Source organism: Myxine glutinosa, chromosome 1, assembly GCF_964187855.1.
Source record: "Myxine glutinosa chromosome 1, kmMyxGlut1.1, whole genome shotgun sequence".
Taxonomy (NCBI): Eukaryota; Metazoa; Chordata; class Myxini; order Myxiniformes; family Myxinidae; genus Myxine; species Myxine glutinosa.
Window position 1 is genome coordinate 433,962,906 of NC_136261.1, and position 24,102 is coordinate 433,987,007.

The window sequence follows — 24,102 nt, forward strand, 5'->3', positions numbered from 1 at the left end:
CCTGGGCCTCCCAACACCAAGACGAACATTAAATTAAACAAATACAAAAAGGCTCCAGAAAGACGAATACGTTATAAGTGTAATGTGGGCAGAATGGATTTTGCCTCAACAAGTAACGTCAAAATACACATGAGGATCCACACTGGAAGACGTCCCCACAAGTGCTCGATATGTGATAAAGGTTTCTCTCGAAAAGGCAGTTTAAAAATGCATATGAAGCTCCATACAGGAGAGCGACCTCACAAATGCCTGATATGTGATAAAGGTTTCTCTCGAAAAGGCAGTTTAAAAATGCATATGAAGATCCATACAGGAGAGCGACCTGACAAATGCTCGATATGTGACAAAGGTTTCTCTCAAAAAAGCGATTTGAAATCACATATGAGGATCCATACAGGAGAGCGACCTTACAATTGCTCGATATGTGATAAAGACTTCTCTCAAAAAGGCGATTTGAAAAGGCATATGAAGATCCATAAAGGAGAGCGACCCCACAAATGCTCGATATGTGATAAAGACTTCTCTCAAAAAGGCGATTTGAAATCACATATGAGGATCCATACAGGAAAGCGACCTTACAAATGCTCGATATGTGATAAAGCTTTCTCTCATAAAAATCATTTGAAAAGGCATATGAAGATCCACACAGGAGAGCAACCTTACAAATGCTCGATATGTGATAAAGGTTTCTCTCGAAAAGACCATTTGAAATTACATACGAGGATGCATACAGGAGAGCAACCTTACAAATGCTCGATATGTGATAAAGCTTTCTCTCGAAAAGACAATTTGAAATTACATTTGAGGGTCCATACAGGAGAGCAACCTTACAAATGCTCGATATGTGATAAAGCTTTCTCTCGAAAAGACAATTTGAAATTACATTTGAGGGTCCATACAGGAGAGCGACCGCACAAATGCTCGATGTGTGATGAAGGTTTTTTTCGAAAAGGCAGTTTAAAAATGCATAGGAATATCCATACAGGAGAACAGACATCTGAAATACCAAGATATGAAAAATGAGGTTAAGAGCCCCCAAGCCCTCTCCCTCCCACACTTCTCCCTGCTCTCAAATGTTGTGGTTGTGTGCTTCCCCTTCTCTCCCCATCTTGGCTTCCGCTCCCTCTTTTGTATATTTTGTTTGTCTGGTTGATTTGTTTGTGAAATAAATGTTAGCTCTTTCACGAGCCTCGATTCAGTATACCAAAAAAAAAAGAAGAGATTTTCGAAATTGAAGAAATCTGAAATTGTACCACTGATAACCAGAGCAACAGGGAATCCGGATGATTAAGAAAACTCAAACTGAGTACGTCAAAAGCATTCTGGGGAATATCATGACAAACAAACTACAGTGGAGGCTGACAGTGTACAGTGAGGTTCAGTGAGGATTCTAACAAGAGCCCTTGGAACAAAGTTATGAGTGAATTTTCACAAACTGGTTCATGAATTGTTATCGTTTACCGAAAATGGAGGGGGAGATTTTGAATTCTGGGAGAACTTCCTTTTTGCTTTTTTTCTTTTTCGATTTTTTTTGTTCTCTTTTTTTTTATGATCAGCGTTTCGGAATTTTGTTTTATGTCTAATTTAGTTGCCTGTCCCTATTTGGTTATGCTCAGATGGCGTGTTTCCATTGCAGTTTGATCAGCAATTTTGAAAAAAATCTTTGCTGTAGTCCACGTTTCATTGCCATGTGTGATATGGGGAGAACACCCTTGTGTAAAATTGTTTATCCGAAGAAGACTCCTGCCTATGTTTTTCATCAAACTTGAATTTGTGAAGAGTTTCACAATAAAGAGAAGATAGGTCCTCAAAACACAAATTGTTGTCTGTGTTATTTTGAATATGTAATGGCACATTATCATCAATGATCTATCAGTCAGTGGAGAGTTTGGAGTTGTCCATATCCCCATAAGTAATCCTGATCAAACCGAGAGTTGTTCACCAAAACAGTTGAAAGCCTTGCATAGCATTTACCATCATGGCATGACTGCACTTCATGCCATCACTGATTGCTGCCGAGCAGTTCAGTTACACAGGTCCCAATGTGGAAGTCCACACAGCTGGTTGCTCCCACATTTTTCTCAACACCAATGGTAAAGCATTGTTAATGGAGGGCATACCTTTAAATACAGACTTCCAAAGAAGAGAAAAGTGGGACAACCCCCTCCCCCGACTAAAAGGTTGAGATTCAAGTCGATGTGGCCACCGGCTAGACCAAGCAGGAAGAATTATTCCACAAACTAAAAAAACAAGTACAGATACATTCAAAGTACACAGCCCCCTTGCCAAATAAATAAATAACATCTTCCAGCATGCGGCATTGCTGCTTTATCCTCTTTACTTTATTTATTTATTGCTGCTTTATTCTTTATTGCCGCCCTCCCTCTTTACCCTCTTTACTTCCTCTCTTTATTTTTTCCTTAATTATTCAGTTGGAGCCATGTCTTGTGTATAAATAAATAAGTAAGAATGCCTCAGAGGGAAATAAGTGCTATGAGTAAGATCTGCTCTTTTGTGCCTTTCTTGATGTTTGGTTATTGTTTGATGTGCTTGTAAATACGTGCCCCATTTATTATTGAATCTTGTGTGCTTCTAAATACGTTCCTTTTCTTTGGTATGTGGTTTTACATCCTGTCCGTTTTTGTCTCATTTCCTAAATGGCTTGATTTAGTGTGTACAAATAGATAGACCGGATGTTTTGCTTCACCGATCGCTCATGCCACTGGCCATAGTGCACTCGCGGTTCTGCTCAACCATATGTAATGAATACATATATGGGTTCTCTCTCACATAGTTCATTCTCACAGCACAGTTCCTCCTAGTGTTGGTGCATTTAACTTTGCCATGTCACATGACCTTTCTTAGTTCATCTCAGCTTCAACTTGAGTTCCTGAACAAGTTACTGAAAACAGGTATCTTTACCTCTGCCATTGAAGGTAGAAGGAGGTTATGTTTTCACCTCAATCTGTTTGTCTGTTTGTTGCTTGGCAAAAAATTTTTTTTTAAGACAAGTATGTTGATCTCTTTGGTTTGTGTGTTTGTTTGTGTGTTTGTTATCTTGCCAAAACGAAGTTTTTGCAAGATGTATTAGTCAGCTTGTATGTTTGTTTTTTTGTTTGTGGTTAATCATTTTTTTTTCACGTTTAGATCACTCTGTAGACCACAGTTATTATTGGAAACTCCTGTAACTTCGCATATCAGAGTCCTATAGAGATACCCTTCAGCACACAAAATTTTGAAGGTCAAGGTCAAAGGTCAAGGTCACTTTGTGGTCAATCATGGAGGTCGACGAAACACTAATTTTTTGAGTAACTTTGATCGGATCGTCTCCAAACTTCATGGGAATCTAGTATATGGTCCGGCGCTCAGCTGATTAGTTTTTGGTGGCGATCGGCCTTGACCTTCATGGTTAGCGCTGGAGGTCGAAAATTATTGACCCCAAGGTCAAATTTTGAAATCGTAGGTACCATATCGAGTAATACCTCATATGAATGCCCTTGATGAGTGCTTCCCAGATCTGTAAACAGTTTGACGCTATGACGTCATTTGATGACGTCATGACGAAAAAACGGAATTTTCACATTTTGGCAAGATACGGTTCACCCTGTGGGTGACATATTTTTTTTGCTTGTCTGTCTGATCATTTATAGTTGCCTACAGGTAATTTCAAACAGATCTTCAGGAAACTTCACCAAGTGGTGGAGTTCGTGGTCTGACAAAATCCTCTATATTGTTATGATTTTGGGGTAGAGGAATATCTAGATCCAGTTAGATCTGCATACATAGGTGTCCGGCTGTCGTGATGGGGAACCTCACTTATAATTTCTGTGTAGCCCGAATGTTGGATTAAGCTTGTATCTTCATCCCTGTTATGAGGGGGTGGGGCATGCTAATTAGTACGGGGATTATGGGTAAAATTCCCGTGTGTGTCGTTCCCTCTGTGAGCATCCCAGTGTCCCTTATGGCAATATATCCCATAGGCATAGACATTAGATAGGCCCATTAGCGCACTACACATTAAATAATTCCCCCACCGCCACAATGACTTTGGAAGAGCCAACAGGCAGCAGCCACGCAGTATGCCACCATGGGTGACAAACATCGTGCCAGGCAGGCTGAGAGCCACGCCCAGGAGAATGTGTAATTGGTCGGGGAAGGGACAAAAAGCTTCCCCGTAATTGGGGTGTAAGAAAGGTAAAGGAACAGCACACTGATTGGCCACCGACCACTGACACCTCGGCCAATCAGTGCGGAAGACGCAAACATTTGGCCAATCAGTGCGGAAGGCGCAAAACGATGACTTAGAAGCAGGTCGCTGATTGAAGGACAAGCGTCGGTGATGTCAGAAGGTGAGAAGTAAACGAGGCACTGGTTGGTAGAGGGAGAGAGCGGCTGTCACACCGCGAGTGACAAAACGACTTGCTCGCCGGCATTTTGGTTCTCTCTTTCCCCTCTTCTCTTCCCTTGGCCTCTTGCTCCTGACTGTTCCTTCATGTTGGGCCTTCTCTTGCTTTGGTCCTGGTGGAGGAACAAGCAGTTCGGACAACGGTGGAGAGAAGGAACGCCGTCTATTCTCTTCCTTGCCTTGGTGTACGAACGACGAGCGAGGCTTGCGTTGGAGCGCTGACGAGCCGGCGCGTCAAGGGCCGCTCCGTGCCAAAGACCAGGCAGTTTGCGCCAAACAGAGCTGCGTCGGACGACGTGCTCGAGCCAGACAATCCCTCACACTGCCAGATGGAGATAAGCTCACATTCACAAACACTCGACAAGACAATTATTTTATTCAATCTCCCTTTGTCTCGTATTTGAAATGTGTGTGGGGACGTCCCAATTTAGAATTAGTTCTTCCGTCGCATATCCTTTGTATCGGGTTCTGTGTCATAAACCTGTTTATTTTTGTACATTTTACCTCCACGTTCGTTTGAGTTATTAATTTGCAGGTTGAAGACGCTGGTGCGCGCGAGCCATGAGGTAAGAGCTCGCTGCTTCTTCCTCCTTTTTGCCCGTGCTTGCATAGTCAAATCCGCAATTGATCATCGCCTCGGAGTTAAAGCACGTTCAGGCTATCCGTGATCCCACGGTCTTAACCAAGAGGGTATTCACGCGGCAATATTTTTCATGTCAAAAGGTCAACATAGGCCAAAGATCAACCACTTTTTTTTTTCAAATTTCTAAAATCCTCAATTTTTATCCGATTTGACCTGAAATTTGAATCGGATTTTCATATCAGCAAACTGAGTCCAACCAACAACTATTTTTGAGGTCAACGTAAATCACAAGATCAACATAGGCCGGATGGCAACCACTTTTCTTAAAAATTAAAAAATCCTCAATTTTCATCCGATTGACTTGAAATCTGAATAGGATTTGCATATCAGTTTACTGAAACCAACCACCAACTATTGTTGAGGTCAACAACTGCCAAAAGGTCAACATAGGCCAAATGTCTAAAAGTGTCAATTTTCATCCGATTAACTTAAAATTTGAAGACGATTTGCATGTCTAATCATTGAATTCAACTCCTAACTATTTTTGAGGTCAACAGAAGCCAAAAGGTCAACATAGGCCAGATTTCTAAAATCCTCAATTTTCCGATTGACTTGAAATTTGCATCGGATTTTCATATCAGCTAACTGAATTCAACCAACAACTATTTTTGAGATCAGCATAGGCCAAAAGGTCAACATAGGCCAAAGGTAAACCACTTTTCTATTATTTTGGGCCTTCAGTCTTATTGGTGTATAAATATGATGAAAACGTATTGAAATGAAAACTTATATAAGTCTTATTGGTGATGAAAACCTCTCGTATCTGAGAAATTGTAACTTCCGCCATTTGCTTGCCTTCTCCAGCAAAGGCCTCACGCACGTACAGTGAGCCTACAGCCTTGGGCAGGTTCTGGTTGAAGTATTGTACACATCTGTGCCATTGAGAATCTTCAACAGTTCCATATAAGTAGGGGGGCCTACATATAAGTAGGGGAATGGCCAATAAGTACACCCCTACGAATGGACAAATACCGACTGGAATGGCCAAACACTCAGACAACTGGACCTGCAAGCTAGAAGACATTTATCACTACTTCAAATACCTAAAATTAGAAGCAGATGCACCAGCTCAGGTGCAAATGATTAGAACATCGTTAGAGAGGATCTTGGAGGAACCTGTCTTATTTAAACCTCAGCCATTTAGTTTGGTTCGCTCTTTGATTTTCATGTGTGTGGCGTCACCATGCCGAGATCAAAAGAGCTTTCTGAAGCCTTCAGAAAAGGTTATAGATGCCTATGAGTCTGGGAAGGGATTTAAAAAGATCTCCAAACAATTTGATATCAATCATTCGACTGTCCGGAAGATCATCCACAAGTGGAGAAGATTCCAAACAACTGCCATCTTGTTCAGGCCAGGCCGCCCCAGCAAGTTCAGCCCGAGAGCAGACCGCAAGATGCTGAAAGAAGTCTCTAAGAACCCCAGAATGTCATCACGGGACCGACAGGTAGCTCTTGCCACTGTTGATGTCAAAGTGCACGAGTCTACCATGAGAAAGAGGCTGCACAAATTTGATCTACATGGGAGGTGTGCCAGGAGGAAACCTTTGCTGTCCAGAAAGAGCATCAGGGCAAGACTAAAGTTTGCCAATGAACACATAGGCAAAGACCAGCACTTCTGGAACAATGTGCTCTGGACAGATGAGTCAAAGGTAGAGCTATTTGGCCACAGTACCAGAAGACATGTTTGGCGAAAACCAAAGACAGCATTTGACCACAAGAACCTGATACCAACTGTAAAGCATGGTGGTGGAAATATTAGGGTTTGGGGCAGCTTTGCTGCATCGGGTCCTGGGCAGCTCACCATCAATGAATCCACTGTGAATTCTTCATTTTACCAGAGGTTGCTTGACGATAATGTGAGGCCATCTGTCGGAGAGTTGAAGCTCAACCGAAGGTGGACCTTGCAACATGACAATGACCCTAAACATACCAGTAAATCCACCAACGAATGGCTGAAAACAAAGAAATGGAGGGTTCTGAAATGTGCAAGTCAAAGCCTGGATCTAAATCTCATCGAGATGTTGTGTGGGGATTTGAAACAAGCTGTGCATGCAAGAAACCCCTCAACCATCGCACAGCTGAAAGAATTCTGCATGGAGGAGTGGGCAAAAATTTCTCCCAGTCGATGTCATAGACTGGTAGACAGTTATAAGAAACGCCTACTTGAGGTTGTTTCTGCCAAATGGGGCAATACTACCTATTAGAGCCAAGGGTGTATTTACTTTTTCCACATGCGAAATTTGCATTTATGCTTATTTAAATTATGCAATGGACTACAAAATGTAAATGTTTCATGATATTTGTTATATTATATCACCTTTATCTATCAATATTGTTGAAATGAAGATCAAATAGCTGTATGTTTTTTTTTTTTTTTTTTTTTTTTTTTTTTTTTTTTGTTGTATACAAGATCGAGGCTCGTGAAAGAGCGAACATTAATCACACAGAAAGACAAACCGACACATAAAACATATAACATAGGGAGCGGTAGACAAGATGGGGAGAGAGGGGGAAGGACACAAACACAACATTTGAGAGCAGGGACCGAGAGACATGGAGACATCGAGAGATCTGAGAGAGGGCAAGGGCTTTAGGGGGGGGGGGGGGGGCGTGGGAAGGGGGCAGTGGGAGAGGTATAAAACATATGGACACTGCCAGGACTTCCAGGAAAGAAGTTGGAATTTCAAACAAGGTGGATCTGGGGCGAATTAGCGGCGGTAGAAAAGATCAAGGTTTTGGATGGGGGAAGATAAGAGATGGTGGTGAACAGCTGTTTTAAAGACCTGGAGGGAGGAGTGGGATTGAAGGGAGTGAGGGAGTTTGTTCCAGAGGCGGGAGAAAAGAGGAATGAAAGAGTGAAGGTGAGCGGAGAGCCGAGATTTCGGCAGTTTAACCATCAGAGGGTTGCTGGCAGATCTTGTGCGACCTGTAGGAATATTTGGGGGACAGAGCACAGAGAGAGCTGGGGGTGCAAGGCCGGAGAGGAGTCGGTAGAAGACAGAAAGACCACCTACCTGCCTGCGGTGAGTGAGTGAAAGGCCCTCAGAGATAGCTTCATCGCGGGAGATTCCAATAATTCTGAAAGCTTTGGTTTCAACAGCGTGAAGCCGAGCTAGGTGTGAGGCAGGAGCACCGGCCCATAGGGGAGAACAGTATTCCATTGAGCTGCGGATGAAAGCCTTGTATGTGGTGAGGAGCTCTGGTGTGCCGAGGAAGGACTTCGCACGACGGAGGATGCCCAGTCGGCGACTGGCTTTGGAGGCCAGCTTGGAAATGTGGTTTTCCCAAGAAAGATCATGGCAGATAGTGAGACCCAAAATCTTGAGCGACAGAACTTCTTGGAGAGGATTGTTGAGAAAGTAGATGGGAGGGTTGTCCAGTCGATCTTTTCGGAGAGACATAGTAAGAGTGTGAGATTTGTCAGGATTGAAAGACATGTTCCACTTGTTTGACCAGTCTGTGATTTTGTCCAGGTCTTCAGAGAGTGAGGAGGCAGCAGACTGCCGATCTGAGGGAAGAGGAATGGAGCGGCAGAGAGTGGAGTCATCAGCAAAGAGATAGAGAGGATTTTCGAGAGAGTCAGAGAGATCATTGATGAAGACCAGAAAAAGCACGGGGCCCAGAACACTGCCTTGGGGAACTCCAGCCTGAACAGGAAGAGGAGATGAGAGAAACCCATTCAGGGCCACACGTTGACGACGACTAGAGAGGAAGTCCGCCAGCCATGCGTGGAGATTTCCATGGATACCAAAGGAGGAGAGTTTGGTGAGCAGAGCGGGGTGCCAGACCGTGTCGAAGGCACGTGATATATCGAGGGAGACAGCTCTAATTTCCTGTTTGGCATTGAGGACCTCCATCCATTGTTGAGACAGCAGAAGCAGCATGTCCAGAGTAGAGTGACCTGGTCTGAAACCAAATTGATGATCAGAGATCAAGCCATTGGAGAAGAGGAAAGATTTCATATCAGAAGCAATGATGGATTCCATGACTTTGCTGATAATTGGGAGAAGGCTGATTGGTCTGTAGTTGCTAGGATCTGTTTTTGCACCTTTTTTGTGCAAAGCGGTGATGTTGGCTGATTTCCAAGCAGATGGCAGTTGACCTTGAGCAAAAGAGAGGGTGAAGAGAACAGAGAGAGGGTGAGATAGAGCAGCAGAGCAGGATTTTAGGACCCGTGGGCTGATGCCGTCGGGTCCAGTTGCAGAATCAGAGTCGAGGGTTGACAGAAACTTTTCCACCTTGTCAGGAGGAAAGGACACGGAGTCCAGGAGCAGCAGGGTACGACTGGGTATGGTGGGTACAGAGAGGGATGGGTTTGGGACACAAGATTTAGAGGCAAACACAGAGTTGAGGCATTCAGCTTTTTCACGTGCGGAGTCAGCTGTGTAGCCGTTTGAGGTAAGGGAGGGGATGGAGGGGGAACAAACACCAGAAACGGATTTGACCAGACGCCACCAGGATTTGGAAGAGGGAGACAGATAAGAGAGTTCGGTCTTGAGAATGGAGAGATATTGTTTCCTGGCTCTCCTGAGGGTGGACGCACACTTGTTTCGGGCTTTGTGAAAGGAAATGAGATTTCCTTCCGTTGGATTTGCTTTCCAGGAGACGAAGGCAAGTTGTTTCTGGGCAACAGCCTCACCACAAGATTCCGTGTACCATGGACGGGAGGAAGGGTATGACAACTGAAGACGAGATGGGATAAATCTGTGCATGAGAGAGAGCAATTTACTTTTGGAAGAATTCCCAGGATGAGTTGATGTCAGAGGTGGTAGAGATGGGAGACCAGTCCAGATGATTGATGGCTGCTTGAAGAACGTGCCAGTTGGCCTGAGTGAAATGCCAGACTCGTCGACGCTGAGCAGGCTCCCTGAGGATGGTCAGAGAGATGTCCACTTTAACAAGGACATGATCAGATGATCCGATCGGAGCAGAAGAAGAGCAGCAGACATTTTCAGGGAAGTTAGTCGTAACCAGGTCCAGAAGAGAAGATGTTCCGTTGACTGAGATCCGGGTCGGGAAATTGACAGATTGTGTCAGTCCCAGTGAGTCGCAGAAGTCCTTTGCTGAGGAGCCATGGCTGGTGAGAGAGGTACCCACACCCAGCCAACTGGCATGATGACAGTTGAAATCACCACATATGAGGAAGAGAGAGTTGGGATGAGTAGATAGAAGTTGGTCCATATCATCAGACAGCGAGATGTAGATGGAGTCATCACTGTTTGGTGGACGGTACAACACACATATGAACAAGAGGTGGGAGCGAAGGGGAAGCCGTAGCCAGAGGTATTCCTGGGGGTGAGGTGGAGAGAGTGCAGTGCAGGGCGAGTGAGGAAGAGAGTTTTTGATAAGGATAGCAACCCCGCCTCCAGGACGAGGCTCAGGTCTATCATACCGGAGGAGGGAGTAGCCCGGGAGAGATACTATGGAATCAGAGACATCATAAAGGAGGAAAGTTTCTGTTAAGCAGATCACGTCTGGTTTGACAGAAGCAACCTGTATGGAGAGATCAGTTAAGTTTGAACGAAGGCCCCGGATGTTTGAGGTCCATACCGTTAATGAAGAGGAAGGGGGAGCATCAGATACAGAACAGGGGGGAGGAGGGGTAGGGTAAGATGTGGAAGAGGTGGAAGAGGTAGGGAGAGCTGTTGAAGGTGTGTCAGAGATTTCAGAATAGCTTGGAGAAAGGGAAGGATGGGGCGGACAAAAGGTTTGATGGTGATTGGGTGAGCCACAATGAGGTGTTATTTGAGGAGGGGGAAGAGCGAGGCAGAAGGTTGAGGGAGATGGAGGTGAGAGTTTGAAGGGGGAAGAAGCGGGGAGGACGCTTTGAGGAGGGGGAGTGAGCGGGGGGAAATTGAGAAGCAATGAGGGTGGGGAGATTTGAAGGGGAGGGGTGAGGGGGGAGTTTGGGAGGGAAGGGACAAGGGGAGGGATTTGAAAGGGATGGGATATGGGGGAGATTTGGAGGGGAGGGGTGAGGCAGGAGTCTAGGAGGGGAGGGGTGAGGGGGCGTCTTGGCGGGGAGGGGTGAGGGGGTAGTTTAGGAGGGAGGGGGCAAGGGGGGAGATTTGAAAGGGATGGGTGATGGAGAAGATTTGGAGGGGAGGGGTGATGGTGAAGATTTGGAGGGGAGGGGTTATGGGGAAGATTTGGAGGGGAGGGGTGAGATTGGATTTTTGAAAGTGTACGATTTATGGGAAACGAACATTTATTGCAAAATGAGTTTCTTGTGACCTTCGAGTTAAAAATACGTTTAAGGACGCTGGATGGAGGATGGAGTGCAGGAGAGTTTAGGGAATGTAGAAAAAAGGCACTATAGGAGATGGATATTTTTTTTGGGATGAATTGATTTGGTGAGCAAGTCGAAAGCAGCCTTTTAAAGAAGAAGAAGAAAAAGGTGTTATAAAATATGACGGAATACATAACTTGAGGGGAAAGTGTAAACATTGAAGGTTAATGAGTGAAAACTATCTGGGGAAATGGGGGAGAAACACGTGGTCGAAGAACGAACGAACGAATAAGAATGAATAAACGAATGAGAACAGAGAAGGAAATGTTTTTTTTTTTTTTTTTTTTTTTTTTTTTTTGAGTTGAGATTTACACAAGGAAGTAGGCTATGGGTGAAAAGACTGGGAATACAGAGAACGAAAGTTATTGGATCACAAACGACGGACCACTGAGAGAAAAACAAAGCCTCAAGGTTGTACAGTGCACACTGTACAAGGCCTTGCTCGCGACACGGCAAACAGACGATCAATTTATGAAAGATAAACACCGAGAAACAACCAAAGTTGCACACAATAACTTCACACACCGAAAGATAAATACAGTTTCGACAAAATACAATTGTGAACAGACTTAACTTCGAAAAACGTGGAGACCGTGTGGAGCTTCGAAAATCCCTGCCGCCGTCTCCAAGATCTCGCGAGATCTTTTCGAAATATGTTGAAATGTTGAAATATGTTGAAAAAGTCTAAAATTTGCATGGGGTGTACTTACTTTTTCACGTGACTGTATATGCAGAACTCAAGACAGGTGTTACGTAGCCCAGATTGTCATCTCAGGACAGCTCAGATTTTATCATCCCTATTCCCTTTGTGTGTCAAATGTCAAACACAGTTCATATGATAATGTTCATTAATCCATGGTTTGCGTGCCAGCTTGAAAACAACATCTTGTGGGGTTTGCAAACTTTCTTTACAACTGTAACATTCCAGGCTGGGTCACTCAGACAACTGGACCTGCAACTCTCATAGCCTCAAGCATAAACATCGTCGCAGCAGTGCCACACGAGTGGACTTACAACTTTTTCTCTTGCTTCAAGCAACAACATTCTCGACGTGGCCTGTGATATGCCTTAGCTCCAATTACTGTACCTGCACTCACAGCTTGGTTAGTATATACTGTTGCCGAGCAGGAAATATATTTATTTAGTTTAAACGTTCAAAGTTCAGTTTTATTATCTTCGTTCTGATTACAATTATTTTTATTCTGCTTAGTAAATAATGTCTGCTCCACAATTCGTCCATTTTGTCCTTGCAGGACAATTATGCTTGTTCTGTAGGACAAATCCCTGTCTGCAATGAAATTGTTAATTTACATCGGTCTTAGTCAAACCAGACCAGCGCTCCATGTGAGGCTGTCAATTCTGGCAGATGAATGCAACCTCTAGATCTTTGGGGTGCCACCACATCCTCTATTAAAGAATGAACCATGGAGTTGGAATGCCTGGAAGTTCCACCAGAGAAGAGACTCTCCATCCACCAAGGGTAATTACCCAATTTCGTGCATATCAACATCGACCTCCTCCTGTCCCTTTTCAAGCACGCCATAGGTCTCTGTATATCCCTCGAGAAGTACATTTGGACGTTGCATTTATTCTGCAATTTTCGGTTCGGTATCTCCTCCTGATGAACTTTCCATATCTCCTACTGCATTTTGATTCCTTCTTGAAGCCCACCGCCGATGAATTGAATTACTCCACTCATTAAACATGTTTCCTTCCTTGTCAAAATTACGTCCAGTGTCGTCAAAGCCATGCTTAACCTCATGCCCAATCACCATACCAATGCCGCCGAAGTTCAGAGATTTTGGTTGTCCCTTTGAAAAAAGGTCATTGCAGAATTCCAGCTGGGAACACTATATGGTTGCGACTGGGCAAATAAAATGTGTTGACCTCTGCAGTGTTCCCAACCCATGCCTCTTTGTCGACAGGTTGTCGAAGTTTTACGAGATTTTTCTGCATTGCAGCTTTGTTATTCACCAGAATGTTTTCAAAGTAAGTATCCTCTTCATAAGAAACTTGTGCAAAGTCGTCGTCCAGTTTTGGATTATCATCGAGCAGGATGTAGTCTGCATAATCAATCCATTCCATTATGGCTTCGGCCTTTTCTTGAGCTTTGCTCTTTGTTTCCTGGTCCATCCAATTGATCTCAGCCAACTTCTTGATGAAAACCTCTCGTATCTGAGAAATCGTAACTTCCACCATTTGCTTGCCTTCTCCAGCAAAGGCCTCACGCACATACAGTGAGCCCACAGCCTTGTGCAGGTTCTGGTTGACGTATCATACACATCTATGCCATTGAGCATCTTCGACAGTCGTTCCATATAAGTTGGGGGCATTACAAGTTTGGGCGTTAGGGATCATTCAGGGGGATTCGCTCCCATCGCAGCTTGATTGTTGCCTGGAACAGGTTCCCGGTTCTCTGGATTCTCGATCATCACTTCCACAGCACGTAGCGTGTGTCGTACTATTACTTGTAGAGGTTCATGTACCACCATTGCTGTAGCAAACCTTTTCATACACACTCCGATCAAAGCTTTACAGCAGGATATTATTACAACAACGAGCATGACTCGGCGAGCTCCGCGTGCCTCACCACACGTCTTTTCAGAGGGATAGGCATCTTTGACCATTTTGGTGTCTTTTGGGTCTTTTGAGTCTTCATGGTGTTTTGGGACTTCAGGGCCATTTGGGTCTTCAGGGTCTTTGGGGTATTTTGTGTCTTCGGTGTCTTCAAGGGCTTTTGGGTCTTGAGGGTCTTTTGTTTCCTTTGAGTCTTTAAGAGTCTTTGGGGTATTTTGGTTCTTTGGGTATTTAAGCGTTTTGTGGATCTTCTGGATCTTTGGGGAGTTTTGGGTCTTTGGGGTATTTTTGGGTCTTCGGGGTGTTTTGGGTCTTTGGGGAGTTTTGGGTCTTTGGGGAGTTTTGGGTCTTTGGGGTGTTTTGGGTCTTTGGGGTGTTTTGGGTCTTTGGGGTGTTTTGGGTTTTTGGGGTGTTTTGGGTCTTTGGGGTGTTTTGGGTCTTTGTGGTGTTTTGGGTGTTTGGGTTGTTTTGGGTCTTTGTGGTGTTTTGGGTCTTCATTGCCTTTAAGAGTCTTTGTGTTCTTCAGGGTGTTTTGGGTTTTCAGGGTGTTTTGGGTCTTCTTGGTGTTTTGGGTCTTCAGGGTGTTTTGGGTCTTCAGCGTATTTTGGGTCTTGAGGGTATTTTGGGTCTTCGGGGTGTTTTGGGGTCTTCAGGGTATTTGGGGTATTTTGGGTCTTTGGGGTGTTTTGGGGTCTTCAGGGTATTTTGGGTCTTTGGGGTGTTTTGGGGTCTTCAGGGTATTTTGGGTCTTCAGGGTCTTTTGGGTCTTCAGGGCCATTTGGGTCTTCAGGATCTTTTTGCGCCTCAGGGCCTTCAAGGGTATTTGGATCTTTGGGGTGTTTTGGGTCATTGTTGTGTTTTGGGTCTTTTGGGGTGTTTTGGGTCTTTGGGGTGTTTTGGGTCTTTGGGGTGTTTTGGGTCTTTGGGGTGTTTTGGGTCTTTGGGGTGTTTTGGGTCTTTGGGGTGTTTTGGGTCTTTGGGGTGTTTTGGGTCTTTGGGGTGTTTTAGGTCTTTGAGGTCTTTGGGGTCTTTAGGGTATTTTGGGTCTTTAAGGGTATTTTGGGTCTTCAGGGGTCTTTGTGGTCTTAAGTGTCTTGGCGGAATTAAAGGGTCGTCAAATGTCTGAGGGGTCTCAGCAGTCTAAACGTAATTAAGAGGGTTAATTAAGAGGGTGTTCATTTTATTTGAAGAAGAAGAAGACGTTTCCTTCGCATGTCAACATAACGACATAACCATATACGTTTGCTCTATTATAATGAGAAGATGGCCACAAATATCATCAATCCTATGAACACCCAATTAAGTATCCATGCTCCCCATTTCCCCCATTGATCCCTTTTAACCATCTGATCTATAATTGTTTGGGTGTGCAGCTTCCCTTCCGGACACCCTTTATGTCTATGATCAATCCTTCCCATATTATTTTACCCCCCCCCCCCCCCCATCCGTGTCAACCCACACGCTCAAATTACAGACAGCAGTTCCCAATGTCTCTGCCTATGCAACAGGTGCGTGCCCCCAGGGACACCGAAAATGTTTCTATTTGTGGGGTTTCGCAACGCCCGCACCACCTACCCCTAAAATGTGTTCCCCAAACATTCAAAAGTTTACTAGGTGTCCCACATTTACATATTACTTTGCTACGGTGATTGCATTTGCCTTTTACATGGACCCATCTCAACCCATCTGGAAAATATCTCAAATAACTCCATTGGACATGCATGCTGTCACAACACACATCCATAATGACACTCTTTGACGTCACGATGATTATGCCTCGGCCCACATTATTACGTCATTATAATACTTGTGCCAAATTTGATTTAAACCCATTCAGCTGTTCTCAAGTTATCACATGTTTACCTGACATGGCCTCTGACTCTTGGCCTCTTGACCCCAGATTTTAATCGGTTCATGTTTACCTCATTAAACCTTCCTGCACCAAGTTTGACTAAGATCCCTTCTCAACAATTAAGCTCGCAGACCATTAAAACACCAATCTCACCGATCTGCACGCAATCGAGTCTTCTCTCAACACCTTCCACATCCATGGCCCATAGAAGGGTCAGACCCACATCAATTTGGGAAACCGCACCTCAATAGATACTTTTACACAGATGTTCAGAATTTATTATTCGTATGACCATGAAATTATTTGCCACCCTTGCCAGAGGAGAGATTAACCCACTCGGGCCCGTTTGTTTGTTTGTCTATCTGCTTGTCCACACAGAACGAGTACACTTTCCTCTGCAACTGTTAGTCCGATTAACAAAAAAATTTCACCACAGGCGAAATTCCACCTGTAAAATCTTATATGATAATTATGACTTCTTAGGTCATGTGGTTTGGTCGCTACAATTCCAACAAACATTTTCCCTTAAAATTATATCTCTTAAACCGCTTCATTGATTAATGCAAAACTCCCAGGCAATGCAACAGTCGTGAAGCAGAACACGCACCAAAATCCCAAAATGATTGGCCCCGCAGTCCAGCAGCCAGGAATTGTCGTTGCCTGGGAAAAGAAAAACCTCCTCCCTCTTCTTTTTCTCCAGTCATCTGAAAAGGTCTTCTCCAGTCATCTATGAATCATCTTACTGTTTGAAGTCAGTAACATCCTGTTTATTACTTGCGTTGTCTATTGCCCAGAATGCCAGTGATAGCTTGCCTTCTCTCTATCTCAAACAACCAACAACGGCAGACAGGACCATTCGAGAGACAGCACACCCAGTGATGGTCAAGAACAGAGGAGAGTAGGAAACGGTCTCGATCCCTACTCGTCCACAAGAAAAACCTTTGTTGTCTCAACAGATCTGTCCATTCGTAGACATAAATAATACCTATGAGAGGAAACCCCAATAATCTATTTCTACCTTATTTTGAAACATATTTCACAGATTTTCCTCCATCAAGCACTGATTTGAACTCCATGGTTTGCGATTCATCTCCGGTAGCCAGCTCTTGACAACACACAAGACAACTGGTTTGAATTGATACTTCACCACCCTTGGCACACCCCGAACCTAAAAGCCGCACAATGCGCCAACCTTGTCCAGGTGTTCAGCTCACACAAGATCCACAGATCAAGCCGAGGAGTGGAAAAACTCCTATTATTTAATTTTTCAATTATACCAGCGGCCGAGCAAGGTACCCATCTGAATGGTTCCATCCCCAGTCAAAGGCGAATCTGCACATGGCGAATTCACGAATATCAGAGTCAGAACAGAGAAACCCTCACACCATTCCTTCATATTTATCCTTAATATCTCTACAGCATTATTCCAATTATAAATTGATACTACTAGCAACAGTACCTCCCTATGGGCGGGGCTTCAATTGGGAGGCCCAAATGAAAAGGCAAAATATCAGAAATTGAAGGTATTTTTTATTTTAAACGATTTATATAAACATCCGTTAAATCATATCACACGCAAATCATCAAAATCTAAACAGAATTTGTAGAATTTCAATAAAAGCCACACCACTGTTCATATCGGTAAATATTATTCCATCGTGTTTGGAAAAAATTTGAAAATTTGAAAAATTGGAAAATTGGGGAAAACTTGGAAAAACAATATAGACTATTTTACTCCAGGGGCTCCCAGGAATACCCACCCAAAATTTCGTTGCGATCGGTTCAGTCGTTTTTGTGGTACCTGGGAACAGACGGACGGACGGACAGACATTTGGTGAATTATAGTAAGATAACAAAATACTGTGTTAAATCACGATTGTATTGAGGTCTTAACGGACACTTTTAATCTTGGCTCTCATAGATCGACACAACCATCGTAATCCGAGAACTTTTTGAATCTGCGTATGTAATATTTTTCGTATTAAGCGATATCTCTTGAATGCATTATCCGATCTTTACGATTCCTTCACACGATTCATTCAAATCTCATGTTAGATCTGCGTGGATATTAATTACAAATGCACATCCACTTTCAAACATCTTTGAAAATCCTTTTTTTAATCCCCACAATCGGACCATCCCCCGATCTTTCAACATACCCCATGTAGTGAAATTATACCAAGGTGAACCCAGGGTGTGCTCGCTACAGAAGGGGCGTCTATAAGACCCGGGACAACCGGGGTGCGCGGACACTCCAGCGGAACTCACTGTGACATAGTCCTGTAGTTTGAATGGTATGTACGCCCCTAAATGCTGCGCTGACTGTCCTCTCTGTTGGACCATTGCTATATTGAATCGACCATTGCTCATGAAATACTCTGATTTTAATGCCTGTTGCATGCATGTATTCTTACAGGATGTACTACAGATCTAAATGATATTAAACCTACCCAGAGGTCAAGTCGTGTCTGAGCTTGATTTTCACGACATTTAATATCATTTAGATCGCCGGAATGGCTGACCACAAGATGATCGTGGTACCGATTCTCGGAGCCGACCCTCAAGCTGAGGGATCAGCATCGGAGTTCACTCACTGGCTCAAAACGCTGGAGAATTACTTTGCTGCTCACGAAACAGAGCCCACCGCAGCGATGAAGCTGTCCGTGTTACAGTCGAAGGTCTATCACACCGTTTTCCGGAACATTTCTCGATTTGGGACGTACGCTACAGCTCTAGCCGAGCTGAAGCGCCTCTACGTAAAGACATGGAGCGCTGTGCATGGCCGGCATCAACTCTCTCAGCGGCGACAGCAACCATCTGAATCGATCGATCGCTTCGCGCAGGAGTTGCGCTACCTGTTGGCAGACTGCGTGCAGGACGTCCGGACCCACGAGCAAGTGCAGGACGACTTGCTCCGAGATTCATTCATCTCTGGAATTAATTCTGGAGTCTTGCGGCTCCGGCTCCTGGAGGTCGCGGATCTGACATTTACAGAGGCACTATGGCTGGCACGCGTATACACAGATGCCCGAGAACAATCCACCGCATATGATCACCCACGAGTCGTGGCGGGGACCTCGCAACTCGCGCGACCGGAGAGGGCTACTACCGAGGATACGGAGGAGGACCCGACCACTACGGCCAAGTCTCTGGGAGCTCCTGAAGCGGACTCCGCTTCCGGCCTCACTGCTGCCGCCGCTGCCCTGCCACAGCCTGACCGGTATGCAAAATGTTATTTTTGCGGGAATCGGCAGCACGCTCGCTCTGAATGCCCGGCCCGGGAGGCTACATGCCACCTGTGCTCCACCAAGGGCCATTTTGCAAAGGTCTGCAGGAAGGCCGCTCGGGGCACGCGTCCCCACGCGACCTTGAATGGGCTCATCACGGAGCCAATGGATCGAGCGCCGGACGGGGCGCCTCACTCGGCTTTGAAGAGCCGCTCTCCTTCTCGCGGGCCTCTGGCTACACGCCCGACCTTGGTGAGATACACCGGGCCGCCGAAACAAATGGCGCGAATGCGACCGGCCACAGCGCGACCGACCTTGACTGGCGTTCGAACGCCTACTTCAAACAAGCGACATGCTCCTGCTTTGGAAACTCCTCTCGATGTGCGGCAAACGCAGCACGTGACTCGAGCCCCATCTGACGGCGGCTTTTACGAATTACATGCACCCACTTTGGCATATAAATCTGCAGACGGCAGAGATCTTTCTCACGTGACGCGAGCGCCATCTGGCGGCGGCTCTTACAAATTACATGCACCCACTTTGGCATATGAATCTGCAGACGGCAGAGATCTTTCTCACGTGACTCGAGCGCCATCTGGCGGCTGCTCTTACGACCTACACACACCCACTCTGGCAAATGAAACTGCTGATGAGTCAACTGACTTCAATGCTCCTGCTGAGGCCCAACCTGCCGACGCTGCCCGAAGGATTGCAGCCGGCGTGGGATCCACCCGCGAGGCGCGATCTTCTCGCCCGGCCGGTGCAATACCTGCCGGGTCTGCCGGCCTTGCGCAGGCCATCATTCCGCTCACGGTTGCGGGCGTTTTTGCGCAAGCTTTGATTGACACGGGGTCCATGGATAGTTTTATCGATCAGCGACTTGTGCATCAACATGGGTGGCCGGTTCTCGGGACCACCCGCCGGATCTTCATGGCCTCTCAGGGACTTCGGTTGAGCACAAAAGGGGCGTGTCAATTGAAACTTGTGATAAAGGGACGCACGTTCCCGGACGTGTATCTCATGGTATTACCTGCTTTATGCGCTGACGTTCTGTTAGGACTTGAATTCCTTAAGCGGCATGGACGTTTGGAAATAGACTTCGGTGGGCCGGACACGCTCGCTGTGTGCGCCCTCGCTCAAATGGACATGGAGCCACTCTCACTGTTCCCCAACCTGACCACTGATTGTACCCCTGTAGCCGTCAAATCGCGGCGCTACTCTCGCGCGGACGCGCAATTCATTGCGGAAGAAACGGCCCTGCTCTTAAAGGACGGTATTATAGAACACAGTAGGTCACCGTGGCGGGCCCTAGTCTTAGTGTTGCGGAGTGAGGCCCACCGCCGGCGCATGGTAATCGACTATTCGCAGAAGATTAATCGTTTTACACAGCTGGATGCCTACCCCTTACCGGGGATGGACGCCCTGGTACGCCAGGTGGCCCTGTATTCCGTTTATAGCACTCTCGATCTGCGTAGTGCGTATCATCAAGTCCCCATCTCTAGGGCTGATCGCGTCTTTACAGCCTTTGAATCGGGTCAGCGGTTGTACCAGTTCACGAGACTTCCCTTTGGGGTAACTAACGGAGTCGCTTGTTTTCAGAGGGCTATGGATGACCTCGTTGCGAAGGAGAATTTGACCGATGTCTTTGTCTATCTGGACAATCTTACGGTTTGTGGGTATGACCAGGAGCATCACGACGCTAATCTGAAACGCTTCCTCGAGGTCGCACGGAAATATCGCCTAACCATGAATGCAGCTAAGTGTCGATACTCTCTACGCACGGTAGACCTTTTGGGGTACACCGTGACCCATGGCTCCGTCTCTCCGGATAAGGAGCGTCTGCGCCCTTTGCTCGATATGGCTCCGCCTAGCAATCGGGCTTCGCTGAAACGCGCTCTAGGACTGTTCGCCCACTACTCAAAGTGGGTGCAAAATTTCTCCGCGAAGCTCCGCCCCCTCGTGGCCTGCGACACTTTCCCCATGGGCCCGGCTGCCCTGGCGGCCTTCGAGGGCCTTAAAGTCGACATCGCTGGCGCCGCTGTCACGACGATTGACGAGAGTGCCTCTTTCGTTTTGGAGAGTGATGCCTCGGATCATGCGATAGCGGCGACTCTCTCCCAAGGAGGCCGCCCTGTGGCTTTCTTCTCACGGACTCGCACCTCCGCCGAGCGGAGGCATTCGTCTGTCGAAAAGGAAGCGTACGCGATCGTCGAATCAATTCGGCGATGGCGGCCGTATCTGCTTGGGCGGAGTTTCCAAATCATCACGGACCAACAGAGTGTTGCGTTTATGTACGACACCTTACATGCTCAGCGCATTAAGAATGAGAAAATCACCCGTTGGCGTATCGAACTCGCCGACTTCTGCTACACCATCAAATACCGCCCGGGGAAGGATAACCTGGTCGCTGACGCCTTATCGAGGCCGGCCACTTGCGCGGGGGTTGTAACTTTGGAGGGGCTGCGCACTTTGCACGGCACTATGTGTCATCCTGGGGTAACGCGCTTCGCGCATTTTGTGCGCGAGGGCAATCTGCCGTACTCGATTGAGGACATCCGCCGCATCTGCCGTGATTGCGCGATCTGTGCGGAACTCAAACCGCGTTTTTATAACCCTCCTATGGGGACACTCGTTAGGGCTACTAGACCGTGGGAGCGCTTGGCGATGGACTTCAAAGGGCCGCTGCCAATGTCGAGCAACTCTCGCTATCTGCTCACTATCGTCGATGAGTATTCCCGATTCCCCTTTGCTTACCCGTGCGGGGATATGTCGGCTGCCACGGTTATTCGGTGCCTGCAGAATTTGTTTTCTATGTTTGGGTATCCGGCCTACGTGCATACCGATCGGGGTGCGGTGTTCCTGTCCCAGGAGGTGAGGGGCTACTTGCTCCAGCATAATGTCGCTTCGAGCTACACCACCCCGTACCGGCCCCAAGCGAATGGGCAGATCGAACGCTTTAATGGGATTATATGGAGGGCCGTCATGCTAAGCCTTCGGACCCTCGGCCGAGGCCTCAATAAATGGGCGTGGTCACTACCTGCCGCTCTAAACTCGATACGGGCTCTCCTATGTACTGCCACCAACCAGACTCCTCACGAACGACTGTTCCACCACCCTAGAAGCTCCGGCAGTATCCAATCTTTACCCAGCTGGCTCGCTGAACCAGAGCCCGCCTATTTCAAATGAGCGGTTCGCGCTAGCAAGTACGACCCCCTTGTTGACAAGGTGCAGTTCCTCCAGGCTAATCCCGAGCATGCTCGCGTGTTAACGGCAGATGGCTGTGAGTCTACTCTCTCCGTACGCCATCTCGCCCCATGTGGGGACGACGACAGGGATATCGACGAACCCGTCTACGAGTCTATGGACTCTACCGAAGCTTCCCCTATGGAACTACCACCGTTACTCCCGTCGTCCCCCACTCCCATGCCCGAAGGCACAGGGGCGCCCCTCCGACTCCCACCTCCGGCGGCTATTCCGACGCGGGGGACTCCGGGCTTGGGGACGCCGTGCCCGGTAGATTCCAAACACGAACTGGCAGGGAAGTTCACCGCCCCGACCACTACGGGTGGACCGACTGACGTGGATTGACGTGACCCATTCGTTTATTGCTGATGCTTGCTTGCAACCTGCCGAGCGGCAGTATAGTACTAACGGCGGGGAGAATGTAGTGAAATTATACCAAGGTGAACCCAGGGTGTGCTCGCTACAGAAGGGGCGTCTATAAGACCCGGGACAACCGGGGCGCGCGGACACTCCAGCGGAACTCACTGTGACATAGTCCTGTAGTTTGAATGGTATGTACACCCCTAAATGCTGCGCTGACTGTCTGTCCTCTCTGTTGGACCATTGCTATATTGAATCGACCATTGCTCATGAAATACTCTGATTTTAATGCCTGTTGCATGCATGTATTCTTACAGGATGTACTACAGATCTAAATGACATTAAACCTACCCAGAGGTCAAGTCGTGTCTGAGCTTGATTTTCACGACACCCCAGGTAGGCTGTGACGTCATAATCGCTTCGACTCATCGTGCACCGAGCACACAGCCCGCCAGAACGACTTGGTGCTGCACCTGGGAATCACCCTCGGGGCACACACCTTGGCCGGCCCGAATGAAGTTTTACTTCCTCAGATAGATTACCATCCGCCACATCACGTGATCTCACTCGATTCACGAAAGCTTCGTACTGTTGTAACTTTGTCGCCTCGAGATTGCGCAAATACTCTGGTTTCATGCGAGTACACACTAACCATGCTCCCGAAGAAGGTTCGCACTCGCATCCCGTTAACGCGCATCCAGCTCTCTTCGGGCCTTGCACAGGTAACTAGAACGGCACTCGGTAGAGCGCATACCTCCACCGGGCCGAAAAGTCTGTTCTGCATTCAACTGATAGGTCAGATTTGCATAGAACCTCAATATAATTACAACGTTGTAAACTATTGTGTTATATATCATTTTTCCCCCCAAAATTAACTTTTTCCCACTACACGAGCTACCAAACTAGAAAAATAGTCCTCAACCTGTAGCACACCTTGGGGTGTGTTCATTTACCAATCGGCTTGCTATCGCTTGCCAAGCCAACCGTTCCTTACTAATGGTTTTGTTGAAGTGCTTGCTTGAGTACTTAAGCCACTTGAGCACTCGACAATAAACTTTATTTTTCCCTCCTTGCGTCTCATCTATCTTATAATGATAGAGCAAACGCATATGTTTTTGTCTGGGACCAAAACGTCTTCAAATAAAATTATTAACACCATCTTAATTACGTTTAGACTACTGAAACCCCTCAGTCCTTTGACATCTGATATTAAAGGGTCGACCTTTGACGACGCTTTAGTACCCCCAAGACCCTAAAACCACCAAAACACCCCAAAGACCCAAAATACCCTTGAAGGCCCTGAAGGTCAAAAATACCCTGAAGACCCAAATGACCCCAAAGACCCAAAATACCGCGAAGACCCAAAATACCCCGAAGACCCAAAACATTCTGAAGACACCAAAGACCCTTTCGACCCAAAAGCCCAAGAAGACACTGAAGACCCAAAATACCCCAAAGACCCAAAATAGCCTTGAAGGCCCAGAGGATTTAAAAGATCCTGAAGAC

General features: G+C 46.5%; 1 protein-coding gene across 1 annotated transcript in view; it reads left to right on the forward strand.

The window, feature by feature from the left end:
- Positions 1-58: 58 nt before the first annotated feature.
- LOC144888374 (uncharacterized) overlaps positions 59-24,102 on the forward strand; it is a 66,348-nt gene continuing 42,304 nt past the window's right edge. Inside the window, exon 1 of the mRNA XM_078766107.1 lies at positions 59-937. Within this exon, the coding sequence (XP_078622233.1) occupies positions 94-937 (844 nt within the window). The 5' untranslated portion in view covers positions 59-93. The remainder of the gene's footprint in view (positions 938-24,102) is intronic.